This window comes from Neoarius graeffei, chromosome 22 (genome assembly GCF_027579695.1).
Source record: "Neoarius graeffei isolate fNeoGra1 chromosome 22, fNeoGra1.pri, whole genome shotgun sequence".
Taxonomy (NCBI): domain Eukaryota; kingdom Metazoa; phylum Chordata; class Actinopteri; order Siluriformes; family Ariidae; genus Neoarius; species Neoarius graeffei.
This window is the reverse complement of record NC_083590.1, coordinates 43,987,916-44,006,067: the sequence shown is the minus strand read 5'-3', so window position 1 is coordinate 44,006,067 and position 18,152 is coordinate 43,987,916. Positions and strand designations below refer to the sequence as shown.

The following is an 18,152-nucleotide window of genomic DNA, read 5'->3' as shown; positions in this document are numbered from 1 at the left end:
GGATAGCAGTTAGGAACTTGTAAATTTTTTCAGTAATCCCCAAGACCCATATTTTATATTTCCAAATTTTTGTTCTGTGTCTCTCAAGTATTTTTAAACTACAGGGGTTTAAAAAATCCATTTTCACCAAATTCAAATTTTTTTTATATATTTTCATAGAACTGATATTTGAGGGTTAATAAATGCTTCAATAAGGCTCAAGTAGGTTAGGAGACATGTTTCTTCCTCAATTTTAAATAAAATTTCAATTAATGCTCAGTATTAATTATTTGTAAATTGATTTTAATCTAAGACTGTGTAACATTAGCAATTTGCTCCAAACTATACTGAGACAGTGTATTTAACTTACAATTTCTGTTGTATGTTAGTTTATGGCAGTCAGAATCTTTCTTTAGTCCAATTCCTATAGAACAGGGAGGAAGTTCAGCCATTTCTAGATGTCTAAGAACAAACTCATTTATACTGATCTCAAATTGAAAGCAACTACAATTAAATTCCCTAGTCAACTATTCAAAATATCCAATCCTTGCAAAGAAACACATTCAGTTAATAACATTGGTAAATTTTCTCAGTGCTCTGTATTACAATGTATTTAATATAATCCAAGCAATATAATGTTATCTGAACAAGTATGTAGTTTACAGACTCTAAAACTATAAGATATGAGCCATCTGTTCTGGTATCAAAGATCACCTATTGTGCTGTGTTGATATTGATAAGGCTGGCTGTTGACTGGTACACAATAGCTGGTCATTGATTGCTAATGTTACACAGTCTTAGATTAAAATCAATTTACAAATAATTAATACTGAGCATTAATTGAAATTTTATTTAAAATTGAGGAAGAAACATGTCTCCTAACCTACTTGAGCCTTATTGAAGCATTTATTAACCCTCAAATATCAGTAATATGAAAATATATCAAAAATTCGAATTTGGTGAAAATGGATTTTTTAAACCCCTGTAGTTTAAAAATACTTGAGAGACACAGAACAAAAATTTGGAAATATAAAATATGGGTCGGGGCGGCACGGTGGTGTAGTGGTTAGCGCTGTCGCCTCACAGCAAGAAGCTCCGGGTTCGAGCCCCGTGGCCGGCGAGGGCCTTTCTGTGCGGAGTTTGCATGTTCTCCCCGTGTCCGCGTGGGTTTCCTCCGGGTGCTCCGGTTTCCCCCACAGTCCAAAGACATGCAGGTTAGGTTAACTGGTGACTCTAAATTGGCCGTAGGTGTGAATGTGAGTGTGAATGGTTGTCTGTGTCTATGTGTCAGCCCTGTGATGACCTGGCGACTTGTCCAGGGTGTACCCCGCCTTTCGCCCGTAGTCAGCTGGGATAGGCTCCAGCTTGCCTGCAACCCTGTAGAACAGGATAAAGCGGCTACAGATAATGAGATGAGATGAGAAAATATGGGTCTTGGGGATTACTGAAAAAAATTTACAAGTTCCTAACTGCTATCCCACATTGGATTTCTTGCTACTGAAAATGGCATGTTTTAGAAATCTGCGAATTTCAAAACCCTATTACAGACAAACTAGGAACAGTGGAGACTTGGTAAAACTGAAATTGGTAGATATTTCTGTGTAGATTTGAATAACATTCTTAGTTTAAGCATTACTGCCACAGGCAATCTTCCAGAATGAGTTAAAAATGCAAATTTGTCTTTTTAATTTCCTTGTTAAAATCACCATCTAATATACAATGACCATTGAAATTCTAAGCTGAATCTTGTAGTACAAGACATTGAGTCTCTCTGTGCAAAATTTTAGATTTCTATCTTGCATAATAAAGATTATTTTTCACTTTGAAATATGTATGTTTTGAGCAAAATGCAAAAAAATCGAAAGATTAAAATGCCTGTATCTCTGAAACCATTGCAGATGGGAAGCTCAAATTTTGGGGATTAACTTCTTTTAATAGTATCTCTGAGCCCTCCAAATTTCATTGAAATCTGAGATGGTCGAGCAAAAATTTGTCAGATTTTTTTTTGTTGATTTGGCATGGAATGACCCAGCCGCTTTATCCTGTTCTACAGGGTCGCAGGCAAGCTGGAGCCTATCCTAGCTGACTACGGGCGAAAGGCAGGGTACACCCTGGACAGTCGCCAGGTCATCACAGGGCTGAGCCCATATATATACATTGGTGCTTGAAAGTTTGTGAACCCTTTAGAATTTTCTATATTTCTGCATAAATATGACCTAAAACATCATCGGATTTTCACACAAGTCCTAAAGGTAGATAAAGAGAACCCAGTTAAACAAATGAGACAAAAATATTATACTTCGTCATTTATTTGTTGAAGAAAATGATCCAATATTACATATCTGTGAGTGGCAAAAGTATGTGAACCTCTAGGATGAGCAGTTAATTTGAAGGTGAAATTACAGTCAGGTGTTTTCAATCAATGGGATGACAATCAGGTGTGAGTGGGACCCTGTTTTATTTAAAGAACAAGGATCTATCAAAGTCTGATCTTCACAACACATGTTTGTGGAAGTGTATCATGGCACGAACAAAGGAGATTTCTGAGGACCTCAGAAAAAGTGTTACTGATGCTCATCAGGCTGGAAAACGTTACAAAACCATCTCTCAAGAGTTTGAACTCCACCAATCCACAGACAGACAGACTGTGTACAAATGGAGGAAACTCAAGACCATTGTTACCCTCCCCAGGAGTGGGCGACCAACAAAGATCACTCCAAGAGCAAGGCATGTAATAGTCGGCGAGGTCACAAAGGACCCCAGGGTAACTTCTAAGCAACTGAAGGCCTCTCTCACATTGGCTAATGTTAATGTTCATGAGTCCACCATCAGGAAAACACTGAACAACAATGGTGTGCATGGCAGGGCTGCAAGGAGAAAGCCACTGCTCTCCAGAAAGAACATTGCTGCTTGTCTACAGTCTGCTAAAGATCATGTGGACAAGCCAGAAGGCTATTGGACAAATGTTTTGTGGACGGATGAGACCAAAATCGACCTTTTTGGTTTAAATGAGAAGCATTATGTTTGGAGAAAGGAAAACACTCCATTCCAGCATAAGAACCTTATCCCATCTGTGAAACATGGTGGTGGTAGTATCATGGTTTGAGCCTGTTTTGCTGCATCTGGGCCAGGATGGCTTGCCATCATTGATGGAACAATGAATTCTGAATTATACCAGCAAATTCTAAAGGAAAATGTCAGGACATCTGTCCATGAACTGAATCTCAGGAGAAGGTGGGTCATGCAGCAAGACAACGGCCCTAAGCACACAAGTCATTCTACCAAAGAATGGTTAAAGAAGAATAAAGTTAATGTTTTGGGATGGCCAAGTCAAAGTCCTGACCTTAATCCAATCGAAATGTTGTGGAAGGACCTGAAGTGAGTAGTTCATGTGAGGAAACCCACCAACATCCCAGAGTTGAAGCTGTTCTGTACGGAGGAATGGGCTAAAATTCCTCCAAGCCGGTGTACAGGACTGATCAACAGTTACCGGAAACGTTTAGTTGCAGTTATCGCTGCACAAGGGGGTCACACCAGATACTGAAAGCAAAGGTTCACATACTTTTGCCACTCACAGATATGTAATATTGGATCATTTTCTTCAATAAATAAATGACCAAGTATAATATTTTTGTCTCATTTGTTTAACTGGGTTCTCTTTCTCTACTTTTAGGACTTGTGTGAAAATCCGATGATGTTTTAGGTCATATTTATGCAGAAACATAGAAAATTCTAAAGGGTTCACAAACTTTCAAGCACCACTGTATATATCATCTCATTATCTCTAGCCGCTTTATCCTTTTCTACAGGGTCGCAGGCAAGCTGGAGCCTATCCCAGCTGACTACGAGTGAAAGGCGGGGTACACCCTGGACAAGTCGCCAGGTCATCATAGAGCTGAGGCCATAATATATATATATATATATATATATATATATATATAGGTAGCATGGTGGTGAAGTCAAGTTTGTTGTCAAAATAAAGCTCAATGTAGAAATTGATAATAAAAAAAGAATGCTTTTAATAATTTCCTAAAGCATCAGTGTGTGCATATATATATATATATATATATATATATATATATATATATATATAGTGGTGTAGTGGTTAGCGCTGTCGCCTCACAGCAAGTGAGGCCCTGTTGAACAGGATAAAAGCGGCTATTGAGGTATTTCACTCACGTGACCAAGTCATGTGATGCTGCCATTTTGGACGGCACGGCTCGAATCAGTTTGAATGCGAGGAAGGCGACAAACATAAAAGAAAAAGGAGCGAGATGCAGAAAACACCTTCACTATCCAGCGACGTAGGGCATTTACAGGACGAGCAGAGGGAGAGGTATTTGCAAAAATTGAGGTTAGCAGGCTTAGAGAACGACGTTTACCTGCTTCCACCAGGACTGTTCACTGACAGCTAAGATTTGTTCACATTTTCATTTACTTTCGGTCTTCAGGATAAACAAAATGTTATTAAATGTCATTGAAATAACTTCTTAGTCTGTTGAGACATGGCCCGTTATAAGTTTTTCCTTTACTGTATTTACTAGTTTACTGAGCGCGCTCCGGGGCGGGCTAGCTAGCTAGCGCTCCGGGGCTGGCTGGCTCAGTAAACTAGTAAATACAGTAAAGGAAAAACTTGAGACTGAAAGGTTTTAACAGTCATCCAAATGACTGAACGTAAACGTTGCTACAGCAACATACTAGGTACTATGATGTTGACATTAGCTAGCTTGCCGTCCAAAATGGCGGACACCGGGGCGTCACGTGACCCTGTGACGTCAGGTGAAATACCTCAATAGATAATGAGATGAGATGATATATATACTCACGCACTGTTTGATGCTTTAGGAAATTATTCAAAGCATTCTTTTTCATATTTTGTAAAATATTATATATATATATATACTGTTTGATGCTTTAGGAAATTATTCAAAGCATTCTTTTTTTCTATTATCAATTTCTGTATTGAGCTTTATTTTGGCTCAAGATGACTCTTATCATTGTGCACAAGAAAAAGAACCTTTTATGGCCTCTTCGGGCTTCCGTAACACTTCCATTAGCCAATCGTTGTTTGTTTGATCGATTTTTCTATTCTCTACATTTCTGCCCTTTCCAGGTCGTCTAGCAGCGTTCATTTATTTTTAAACTAATCAAGTTTATCGCAGGTACCTTTGAAGAACCGTTACTCGTTTGTTATTACTATTAGTAAGTTTGGTATACGTCGTTTTTTTTTAATTTCGGGTTAGTTAAACGATATACGAAGCACGGAGCTCGGAACAACTTTTGTTTGTTTTCCAAGATGGCGGCTGGAATGTATCTGGAGCACTATTTGGACAGTAAGCCTATTGTCTTCGTTTGAATGCAAAGTGTTTTAAATTAACGCGAATAGTTTAATACAATTCACACAGTGTGGTATTATAGGTTTAGGAGGTGAGACTAAACCTCAAACAGCCCTGTTCACTCTTCCACATCAGGGAAGTGTGTTCGCTTGACTGGGAGGTAACGCTATTCATCATGTTAGCGAGCAGGCTGGTTAGCATAGCTGAGGAGAGTGTTCTGTCTGTGTGCCTTTTTGTTGTTATTAAATATTTAATGTGGTTTGTACCATAAGAGATTAGTTTTGTTTTCCAAATGCTCAGGTTAAAGTAACGAAGTAAACTAAATAGCTTACGGTGTAATAAGTGATATCAGTCGCAGTTTCCCCTACGTTCTGGAAAATGTTCTCCACTTTTTTCCTTGAGAAATAAAGTCGAATATTCTTCCTTTTATATAAAAGCGGATTTAATACAGGTTTATACCAACCAAACTGGCCCAATTCAACTCTTTGTACAGATACAGGTCTCTCCATTTACATATAAAATGTAGGCTGCACTCCAGCCTGTAGTGAGAGAGACTTTGATTTTGGGCAGCCTGTGCACCATCAAGCTCAGATAAACCTCTTTAGTTTGATCTTTCTTCAGGTTATGTTTGCATGGAATTTTTCAAAAGCGGTATTTGGACTCTCTTAAGCCTTTACTTCAACACAAAACTTGATTCACAGTTGAACAGAGTCGAGGAGAATCTGGAAACAACCAACAGTGAAGGAATCGGATTTTCCCGTCGATTTACGAACCGAACACAGAATGACATCGCGTTTTACATCATACGTTAGCAGCTAAAAGAGCAGGGGCTCAGGCAAGCTTTCCTGGGGCTTGTATTGTTTTTTTAAGGGAGATTGGCATCGATAGATTGGGGAGGTTCTATCTATCTTTTTACAAGATATTATCACCCACACCCATTCAAACGTTATCACATTTTTTTATTAGTAATTTTTGCACTGCTCTTTTTAAATTTGTCGTTCGCTTCAGTTTGTTTCCTTATTAAGTTAAACATTCCTAACGCCGCAGGAAACTGAGGCAAGTGTCAATGCCACTCGTAAAATTAATCATCACTATAATAAAAATATATCATGTCTCATTGATGCATCTCTGCTTTAGGACCACAGAGACACCACTGCTAAGCTCAATTATTATGGGTTGTTTTACAATCAGGGTACAAAGTTTGTGTCACAGGGGTCCAAAATTCAAATTGATTCAAACTGGTTCTTGTACCAGTTTTTAAGTGAAGGACAAGTTAAAGAACAGATTTCATGTGGTTTTTTTGACGTGTGTATGGTAGTTTTGTGTAATCTGCTATAAGATAAAGAAGATTAAGTGTCGCTTTAAGCAGGGCTGGAAGAAACAAATGAAGTGATTCTCGGAGAGGACTTTTTTTTGACAATTCAGAATCCACTACTTCCATAGTGCTTTTAAATATAAGGCTGTAAGCTTTGTGTTAGTCGTCTCTAATATTTATGTCCCAATATCTTGACCACATTTTAGGATGAAAATAATCATTTTAGATATGTTATTTTATATTGAAAAATTAGCTGTCTCTGAGAGGACATTTTTTTGACACAATTACATACTAATTTGATCAAAATAGTCTGAAAACTTACTGGCATTCAACATTAAAACTTAACTATGTTTCCAATGATATGGAACCAAATATTTGTTTTATGGTATAAAGAATGATTTAAGTGCATCCCTTTTGGAGCTACCTGTGGTCAAAAAAGCACTTTTTCTAAATGACACGAGTAATTTTGCTAAATATGACACATATTGCCATAGAATCACCAAATTGTTTTTTGCATGGTAAATAGCGCTATCACAGGGCTACAATAAACAACCAAGTTTATTTAGTCAAGCCTTTTGATATTGAAGATAAGTGTTAAATGTGATTTTTAGCTTGCGTACCCTGATTGTAAAACAGCCCTTATTACAGCATTCAAAATCCCAGATGACACCCAGTCAGTTGTTTTGTATTAATGTCTTACTCTTTTTGAGGGTGTAAATACCCGGGGCTATGGTCCGAGTGATGAAGCCTAATGACACCACCGCGTTAGCCACGGGGACTCAACACGCTGTCCGAAACATCGAGCCCTTCAGTCGCTTGCTGGCTGACAGCATTTTCACTTTGGCAGTTTTTTTTTTTTACCGACCCCTGTATTACTGACACTGTCTGATGTGCTTGGGGACGGTGGGGGCTCTGAGTGAGCCTCCCCTGTGGCTGTTTCCACCCTTAAATCATCTTCAGTGCTTGAAGTCCACCTAAAAAACTTTGTCAGCATAGACTGTGCCACTTTTCGGTCCACGCAGAGGTAATCGCACCACCACACCAGGCCAGTTAAGACGCACTGCGATTGGTCAAAGACTTGGTGCTCATTTGGTCATTGTGTAGCCGGTTTTTATTGGTCACAAGTATGTGCTTGTTGTTTACACTCCGGCTTCCCACCGTCTCTTTACTAGGCAATGCTTGAAAAACCTCATGTCTGATGCCCCTTTTCCACCAAATCAGTTCCAGGGCTGGTTCGGGGCCAGTGCTTAGTTTGGAACTGAGTTTTCTGTTTCCACTGACAAAGAACTGGCTCTGGGGCCAGAAAAACCGGTTCCAGGCTAGCACCAGCTCTTTGCTGGGCCAGAGGAAAGAACCGCTTACGTCAGCGGGGGGGCAGAGTTGTTAAGACCAACAATAATTGCAAGACCGCGAAAGGTCGCCGTTTTTAAATAAGCGACGAGATATCATGGATGCAGTAAAGCAGCAGTCATCCATTATTATTGTTGTTGCTGCTTCTTCTTCTCCTCAGTGTTGTTGTTGCTTTGATGTTCGCGCCAAGGTTTATGCAAACACAGCGACGTAACTGGCGTATACAGTGACGTAATGACGTGGCTCCCCTTAGCACCCCGAACTATGGAAAAGCAAACTGGTTCTCAGCTGGCTCGCAAGTTGAACGAGTTGTGCACCAGCACTGGCCCCGAACCAGCCCTGGAACTGATTTGGTGGAAAAGGGGTACGATTGTCCCAGATGACTAAAGTCTGTGCAAGGACGAGTAAAACTTTAATGTTAATTGTCCAATTGGACGACAAAAGTTAGTGCTGGCAGCCTAAGCAACACAGGTGCTAAGAGAGCAGGGAACCAGCTTGTCTCGTAGCTTGTTTTGTTTCACGGGAAATGCATTAAAAAGTTTTATTCAGCAACACAATATATACAAGTACAAAAGTATTTTGAGGAAATCATTCAAACTTCCTTGTTTTTGGTTATAATTCATCGAAGTATGCATGTGTTCGAATGTACTGGAAAAGCTCGGCTCAGAGGGGTCCATGTAATGACGTCATTATACCAATTGGCTAAGGGCGACGAGGGTCAAGGACATCGTGTGCCAGCAGCACGGTTGAAGCTTGGAACTTGGAAAGTCAAACTTGGAACTTTTATATCATGATTTGGAGTTAATAATTAATGATATCACTGAATAATGTTACTCACCTCTAACCAGTATATATATTATGATTTTTTTTTTTTTTTTATTTGTTTTTGATGGTTTCATATATTTTTAGGGCTGTGCTCACAGCTCGCGATACTCGATCATGCACGATTTTCGGGGGTACGATACGATATCGTTTACTCACTTGAAAATCGAAAATCCCATATATGACACATTTCATGCATATCTCCCGGTTCTGTAGCAGGTTGTCATCAATTTTCACTTGATTTAAAGCATATATCATGCCAGAAGTCGACGGAAATTCATGCTTGCAACCTGTTCCAACCAAAAACTTTATTTACAAATGGCGCTTCCAGTTACTCAGGGCATGCGCACTAGAAATTAGGCGCTCTGCTACAGACGCTGCAAGCCGCTAATTACGTCCCCCATGTCTCCATGGCCTCGTCTCGAGACTCATTGATTGAATAATTTTGGTGCCAAACGTATTCGCGCCCTCTGCTTACAATACATTAAAGACATCGTTTAACTCGATATATCGTGATATCGTGAGCAACTGATGGCAAACGAGCACAGCCCTATATATTTTATAATTATTATATAATTTTTATTTTCTAAATATGTGTCAACATGCTGCTGTTGTGGCACGGGAGTCTGTGACTGGTGGACAGCTGACAAAGGGTGTCTCCCATTGGTTGTAAATCGTGACATAAAAATCGTAAACACATACGGAACCTGCTGATTGGCTGTTCACATACTGAAGCCAAGCGGAGATGTCCGGCGTCTGTTGCTGTTGTCTGAAGAAAACTACAGCTAAAAAAGTTCTACTACTGGATTACTTGAACAATCTTAGTCAGAAAGAAGAGAGGGATAGATATACAGTGAGTTTATTAGTGGTTCTGATCCATGCAAAATACCTTGAAATGACTTGAGTGACGGTGCAGATTTGTGGCCTAGCATTAGCTGCATGTTGGAATATACTAGGGTTGGGAAGATTCACCGATTTGCATCGGGGAATCGATGCGAACCATACGATGCGGTTGCATCGGTTGGCAAACGTCTGAATCGGTTAAAAATTCAAATGGGATCGAGATGCATCGCGACTAAAATATCTGCATCGATACGAACCGAATAATATCTATTATTTAACTTTTTAAAAACTGGCCTGTTTCTGGGTTGAGTTATCTATGCAGCCGTCATTGGCTGATTCAGCCCAACTCTCGTCTCGCACGAAGAGGCGGGCCAAGCAAACAGCAGAAGAACAGTGGTCAGATTTTGAGTCAGAGGCGGCCAGCGAAACATGGAAGAATCTGAAGTAATACATTCACCGGTTGGCTTTAAATCAATAGTTTGGAAAAGTTTCGGCTTTTACAAGCGAGGTGGAGAGCTGGACAAATCTACTGCGATATGCAAACTGTGCCGTGCGGCGATTAAATACACAGGGAGCACCACCAACTTAACTACTCGCCTGAAGCGGCGACACGACTTGAATGTATCATCGACTTCAGCTAGCAGTAGTGCTACTAATGCACCTGGTGAGCAAAGTAGTGGTAGGCCCACAGTTTTTTCAACCCCCACTGTCTAGTAATTCTGCTCAATCGAAAGCCATAACAGAAGCCATATCCTTCTTTATATGCAAAGACATGCTACCTTACAGCATAACCGGGAGCGAGGCTTTCAAATACCTCCTTGAAGTCGTGGAGCCAAGATATAGCATACCTGACAGGAAGATTTTCACTGACAGGATAATTCCTGCTCTGTACGACAAAGTAAGGTTAATTTTTTGTTAATTTACTAGTTATTATATTGGATGGGATCCACTATCCTAAAATCTCATGGCTTTTCTTTTTATTATTAGTATAAATCTAATTCTTTTTTAAACCTCTTTCAAAAACTTAACGCAGCCTGAGCTGCTTAGGTTAACATAAAAATGTGTCAGAAAGTTAATTGTTCATTATTCAGGTCTGAATTTTGAAATTGTGTAATTCCTGTTTTTTAAAATAAAAGGCACAGCCAGTGGTGATGCTTTAAGTGCCAGTACTTGAGAAATACTATGTATTCCATGGTATAATTTTCTTCTGCATCGCATCGTATCGAATCTCACTGCATCGCATTGTGTTAAAATGAAATCGTACAGTATCGCACTGTATCGCAGTAGGTTGGAAAATCATATCGCATCTTACCATTAGTAATTTCATGAATCGTTAATGTATCGAATCGTTGGCAGTGCATCGAGATGCATATCGTATCGTGTTGATGATGAAGATTCCCATCCCTAGAATATACCTTCTTTTCCCTGAAAAGTCCCGACATGGAAGAATAGTTTTAAAAAAGTACAGAAGCAAGAAAACTTTTTGTGGAAAGACTTTTTCCCCGACATCAGCTTTTGGGAACAGAATGTTATGAAAGCCAAAGCATTTACTCTCAGAGGGTTCTAACTTGAACTGTGGGCTAGATCTTATTCCCACTCATCCATATCTCATCAACCCCAAGGACATTTAGTTACACAGCTATCTGCACTCTATCATTTATACAGTGATGCTTATATTATTGTTAAAACAATATCTGAAGTGTTATTTCTAAAATAATGAAATTTATTGCTCTAGACTTTCAAACAATATTGTAAGATTTGATTTTAATTTTATCTAATAGTGGATGGTACAATAATTACAAACACTAACAGAATCAGCACTTTCCTATTATAGCTGTAGTTATAGTAACTATAATCTCCCTTGTAAGAATTTCAATAAAAGGTTAATGTTCAGTTCCCTTTTCATTTATTCTCGATTCAAAGGCACAGTTGAGTCACACAGGTTGATGAGTGTGTAACGGACAATAACCATTTTATCCAAAATAGTTTTTTCCTTCCTTAGTTGATTTATTTCCATTTCACATGCTTGCAGCTGTTGTAAAGTTCAGTGTTTGTGTAGAACTCTCTCTAACTGTAGGTTCATTTCTACACTCTAGTTCCATGGTGATATTTTGCACAGGACTGTGTTCCTTTGATAGCAGAAACAAAGCTCCAGCATTATTATTATACTCTTTCAAAACTCTACAGCTTAATATACCCTAAATTATTAATTCCTCTGCTACTAGAACTTTTCTTTCTGAATGTGTTGGCATATATTGGTGATATGGTTTTGTGCATTTTATGATAATTATGCTGCTTCACCTATATAAAAATAAAATCAAGTGCCTTCTGTCCTCTCCAAAATAAAATAAAGCTCTGGGCAAGTGGAATTGTTTTCGGGCAAGTATGTTTTGGGTGCTGCTTGCCCATTGGTTAAGTAAGGCTGGAAGTTTTTTTTTTTTTTGAGGACTGCTAGGGTTGGATTTTGGCAAACAGAGGGATTTCTATCAAAGGTGACTTACGATAAAGATGCATTACGTTTTTCACTGTGACGACCGTTAGTAATTTTCTCTGTCACTGACGGATTATGCTCGTCAATGACGAGTGTGATGAGCGCCAGCGGGAACCCTGCATGTTGACTGACAAGTTAGAGTAATATTACAGGATTTTACACAAATATGACTGCGAAGTTTTATTCATTGTGACATCGGAGATGAACAATAACATGAGAAGAATAACAAAGTTTTGGTTTTGTTGAAATACTGTGTTTGTATTTTCAGACCATGTACATTATTTGCTCAGTGTTTGAATGTGGAGTGTGTGTGTATAAAATGTATATTAGTCGATGTGATAGACACATTACACTACCCAGTATATATTGTGTAATCTATTACAGCTAGCTGAGAGGTTTGCAAAGTTGCAAGCTTTCAAGGCTTATTTGATTGCAGAAGACTGACCAAACACTTTGGCGTGAGATGAGTTTATTTATTTGCATGCTAGCCTGAGATGGGACTGAGGTAAGATGACTTATCATCCGGAAAAACTACCAATCTCCGTGAGACAGGGAGAACACCAGGGAGGTTACAACCTATGCCACAATCTTTCATAAAGTAACATTAGTAGGGATGTAACTCTGCCGTTGGACTGTCATTGTTTTCCTGTTCACCATGAGACAAATCACTACTTATGTCTAAATTAACTTTACAAAACGTGGATGTCCCTGACACAAAGTGATGCAAACTTGAGTGGCGAACTAGCTAACAAAGCTAAACAGCAACCAACATGAGCACATATCAGTATCGATTAGGGCTGTAACGATACACCCAACTCATGATTCGATTCGTATCGCGATTTTTGACCCACGATTCGATATGCCCATGATTTTTTTTTTAAATGTTTTTTTAAAGTAGTAAATTTGACTTATTAACATTTACTTACTTACATTAACTATTTAATAACAAATAATTCAGACCACTGCAGAGAATGAGTAATATGTATGCAAAAATGAACAAATGTATATCCAAAGATTGTTTTATTTCTCAAAATAATACTGTTGAGCTGGAAGCTCTGTTTTTTTCGGTTCTGAAAAAGTCATTTTTCCAAATCGTGTAAATCCGTTAAGATTTTTTTTTTGGGGGGGTGGCTCTCTCACTGTCTCACTCTCATAGGGCCAATGATTTTCTGTGATCGCGGAAAAACAGATGGAAATTACGGAATTTTTATGGTGAAACATTGCTCGCGTGTCAAAATGTAACTGCCGCAGAAGGCTTCTGCCCAAGCAGACATGCCTTCAGTGTTGCCAGATATTGCTAACGTTTTCCACCCCAAAATATGTTCAAACCAGCCAAAAAGCACCTAAACCTGCCCAATCTGGCAACACTGCATGCCTTTCCGGTCAAGTGATTGTGATTGGCTTGTGGCACACCTAGCCAGCCAATGAGCTGCTTGTTTACAGATTCGCTCCCCGCGTCGCAAACAGAATGGCGACCGCTTCAAAGAAATGAATGCTCTGCCAGTGGCGAGTGTGGACGTTGCGTGACTCGCAGAAGATTGTCGCAGGTCGGCGAAAAAACGACTTACTAATAGATATAAAAAATAAAAGTAATTTAAGTAAGTTTAAAATGTAATTTAAATAAAAAGTAAAGTATTCATAAATTGAAGTGTGGAAGCACCTCTGTTTTTGGGCTGAGGAGGAGTTTGAAAGGGTGTACCGCGATTCTGCCTTCTTGTATCGCGATATGGATCGTGGCTGTGCGTATCGCGATTTCGATACGCATATCGTTACAGCCCTAGTATCGATGTTTGGGTGTTATCTAACAGGTTTTTGAACATCACCTTCTGTTATTTAGGTCACTTCCTTGTTTGTCCTCTCTTTTGTGGCTTCCTCTGATGCTGCATTCTTTGGTCTCTTCACCTCAACTGCCATGATGTCTGTATTGAGAATACAGATTTTTAGCTTGTTTTTATGAGTAATGTTGCTGCCCTCTTTTGGAAGCTGGCTGCTGTGTTATAATGCGTTATGCCCCCACCAGAGTTACGTAGTGCTAACTGGGCATGGACTCCGAAAGGAAGATGAGCCATTCTCCCTACAAGTCAGTGTACCATCAAAATGATTTCGAAGCTGATATTTTACGTTAAAGCCCCCCCAAAAAAGTTGTTGCTTTAAATGTGTTTGTACAGTCAATCGAATAACAGTGCTTTCCCAGTTTAGATCCGTTTTGCTGCATTAAAGCGGTTACCTCCTCCTAGAGTGAAGTTGAGTGTGTTCCTGCAATTGTATGTTACTGTGCACTCTGCTGTCTACAGCAGTGCAGTTATCATGGGTTTCCCCAAAGCGTTTTAGCGTATCGGGCCCGATGCGCTTGCTCTGCCTGCCGATACGCTTAGTTGCTTTAGTTAAAATCCGATACGCTTAGATTTATACCGATACGTTAAAATTTCCTACCGACAAGTAACTAGATACATAGGAGAGCAAATAACAGATCCATTTACATACTGATTGATATTTGTGTTATGACTATGAGAGGGTTGCCCAACATTGGGCCAAGCAAAAGCCAAGGAGAATTAATCTGCTTTAAAGGAGTAGAAAACTTAATTCATTAGTTTGGGTTTGCAGAAAGATTATGTACTTATAAACACTCTCACGAAGTGAAGTTCTCCAAATGTGTCAAATATAGCATAATTTCAAATAATAATCATATAAGCATTTTTGGCAGTGCGATGTCACTGGGATCCATTTAACAAAAGGCGCCTCCGGATTATTCTTTTGTTAAAGGCTCACAGTGACATCACACTGCCAAATATGCTTATCATTATTATTATTCGAAATTATGCTACATTTGACACTTAACAAATTCTCTTCATGAATGTTTTTATAAATACATAATCTTTCTGCAAACTTAAATGTATAAATTAAGTTTTATTTTCCTTTAAGTATGTTTTAATCTTAATCTAGTCCATTTAATAAAGTGCCAAAATTTAAACTTTATAATATGCAGTTGCCTTACTTTTCTTTTCAGTGCATCTTAGTTATACATATATTATGGTAATTGCATCAGAAACATTCTAAATCATTACAGTGACTTATTTTAAGGTGGCAGGTCTTGGGTTTAGATCCCTTTGTGATCAACAGGAGGCATGGATTAAAGTTTTCCGTCACTACGACGGATTTCCGTCAACTGGGAGCGCTAAAGGTCAATAATGAGTGATGCAGATCCGAGGGGAAAAAAAAGGGGTGGGGGGGTAGGCCCATAGGTCTGACACCGATGTGATTTAGAACTTTACCAAGCTGCTGTGATTGCCTGTTGTTGAACCCTTTCTTGTGCTATGTTTGAGTATGTAAAGGAATAAGTTGTTGCGCTAGATAGGCCTAAATAAATAAATACAGCCTACGATACTGTCTAGTCCCGGGGAGGCTCGGCGTAGGCCACTGATGAAACTATTTGCCTGTCCTACTACTAGGCATGTCTACTACTAATACTAGGCCTTTTGTAGTAGTAGTAGTAATAATGATATTTGCCTATTGAAAGGTGATCAGGTGAAAAAAGTTGAAGAGCTATGAGCAAGAGCTATGCTATTAAGCCTTTTGTAGGCTTCGGCAGACAACGTCCTGGAAAGGCTGTTTTTTTCTTTGGTTTGTTTAGCCTACTATTTAATCTTTAAATATTATGGTTTCAGCAGTTCACTTAAACATTGGAGGCTGCAGAGTCGGGCTGCAAGATTTCCCAACACTTGTTTAAGATGCCAAACTTCATAGTAAGGAGAAAATAATTCCACAGTATTTAGTGCCTCGTCAGTCTCAAAAATTAATAGTGAAGGACCAACGCGAATTAAGTCCCAAAAAAACATCTCGTAGGCCTATATTTTACATTTTCAAAAAAGTCCGGAATTGGAAGTCGGTCAGTGGAGTGTAATGAAGTGTCTCATTCACTAAGCACAAAAGGTCGGAAAACAGTGGAGAAAACAGCGATTGCTTAAATAGGCTACTAATGTTTTACATTAGTAATTTAATGTACAGTATGTGACAAATTCATTGATTAAATAGATAAAGAAGCCAATACTCCGAAGCTCAAAATTCAGGAAAGTGGCTCCGGTGTCGCAAGTGCACGAGAACAGTTATTTGAAAGTTAACCTAATGAATTTGTGCGTGCGAGTGCGATTTCATGAAGAACCGGGACAATTGGCATTCGGTGAAAGATTCACACCTATGACTCATTATATTCGCGCGCGCCCTCTCGCCCACTGCAGCTTCGTTTTCCCGATTTACACGCGTGTCTGAAGATGGAGTTTTCAGAAATCTCCACTCTGCCCAGAGTTTGTGAAAGTAGCTGTTTTCAGTGACTAAAACCTCCATATAGGTGTGAATGAGAGGTGCAACCGAATAAATAAATATGCGTCTTTTTTATCCGGCTACATGTAGGCTATCACTGCGCAAAGCCTATAATGTTGAAATGGTAGTAATATTTGTTAAAATAATAGTAGGCTAATTTCCACAATAATTGGTAAAATGGCACAAGGGATGTGATGGGGGGATGGCCATTTTATAAGGGGGATGATTTGAGATTTTTATTTCCGAAGGGGGATGCCTCCCCCTACATCCCCCCCCCCCCCCAACTCGAGTACTGCGTATAAGGTCACCTGACATAGGCCCTTCGATTTCCATCACTAGAGTGCGTCAAATTACTTTCGGTTTTGCCAGCATGACGCGCTTCTTTTAAATGAAGGCACAGATGTGTCAGACATCAACAAAACGGTAAAGAATAAGTGGAGATGGGCTTGGCTAAATGAAATGGGCGATAATGGCAAGCCATTTAGTTCATGGTGCAAAAAGATGAAAATGGCAGGTGTGTGCTTTTGTGTAGTTTGCCATAAAAAAAAAAAAGTCTATGGAAGCAATGGCAAAAAACTAGATGCCTTTGGCTTCACTGCGAAGAAGCAGAAAAGGTGAACTTTACTTTTCTTGTTTCCTGGTTTTATGTCAACAGATTTTCTTATTTTTCTTTCTGTTCCACTCTTTTGAAAGCATGGTTCAAGTTCGACTGCACTTGCACTTTTCTCTTAACCACTGTTGTGCATTACTAAAATATTGTTGAAATAAATTTGCATTTTGCGCTGAAAACTTGATGTTTCATCATTTATAGCCAGTAATGACAATGGTAAAGTCTTGCCTTAGCTTTAGTCATTGTTAAAATTATGTAAATGTACTATAAGTAGGGGCCTAGGGGATAATGGACAACACGGCGTTTAAAATTTGACACATTGCTGACGTGGTAGGGGCCAACGACATGGAGCTTTTTTTTTTTTCAGTCAGATTTTTTTTTGCTTTAATCCATGAGGAGGTCATGATCGATTCTCTTCACTGGATTGCATAAGATGGAGCAAACCACTGTTCATATTTTCATGCACATTTTTGTTACGACACTACTTGATCATAGATAATTAAGTGCAAGGTATCCCCATAGATTTTCAAATCTATCATATACCTAAGTAATCTATAACAAAACAGTTTAACTTACATGTTGAACTTTAAGGTGAAATTTCAAATGTGTATACATTAATACTATTTAGGTCAGAAATCACTGGAACACTTAAAATCTATCCTATAATCATGGCTCTAAAACCTCTCAGAGACCCTGAAAATGCACCTGAGAGCATCTATTTTCAAAACATTTTCCGGGGGAGCATGCACCCGGACCCCCCTAGTTTTGCTTTGCGCCGTTGGCACTCAGTTGTCTGTGTTTTTATTATGCCAGAATTTAGGGCTTTAAATTTTTTTCTGGGGAAAACACTGAGTTATAGCTAGGAAAAATGAAGATTACACAGCCTGATAATCATGGTTTGTTGATTTTGAATAGTCAAATTCTGTACTGTGGTTTATTGTTACATGTCTACAAGAAAGTGCCATTTTGTTCAGATTGTGGTGAAAATTTAACTCTTCAGACAGTGGTCTGAACATTTCTTCACCTTTAAATGTATCATAAAATGTAGTATAGGCCAGGGGTTCTCAACCTTTTCTACTTTAAGGCCTA

General features: G+C 39.0%; 1 protein-coding gene across 2 annotated transcripts in view; it reads left to right on the top strand.

Annotated features, from left to right (window-relative positions):
- Window positions 1-5,054: 5,054 nt before the first annotated feature.
- ing4 (inhibitor of growth family, member 4) overlaps window positions 5,055-18,152 on the top strand; it is a 48,917-nt gene continuing 35,819 nt past the window's right edge. The window contains exon 1 of one of the 2 annotated variants that reach the window (XM_060904844.1): window positions 5,055-5,312. In XM_060904844.1, the coding sequence (XP_060760827.1) occupies window positions 5,276-5,312 (37 nt within the window). In that variant the 5' untranslated portion in view covers window positions 5,055-5,275. The remainder of the gene's footprint in view (window positions 5,313-18,152) is intronic. The other variant, XM_060904845.1, reaches the window with a different exon arrangement.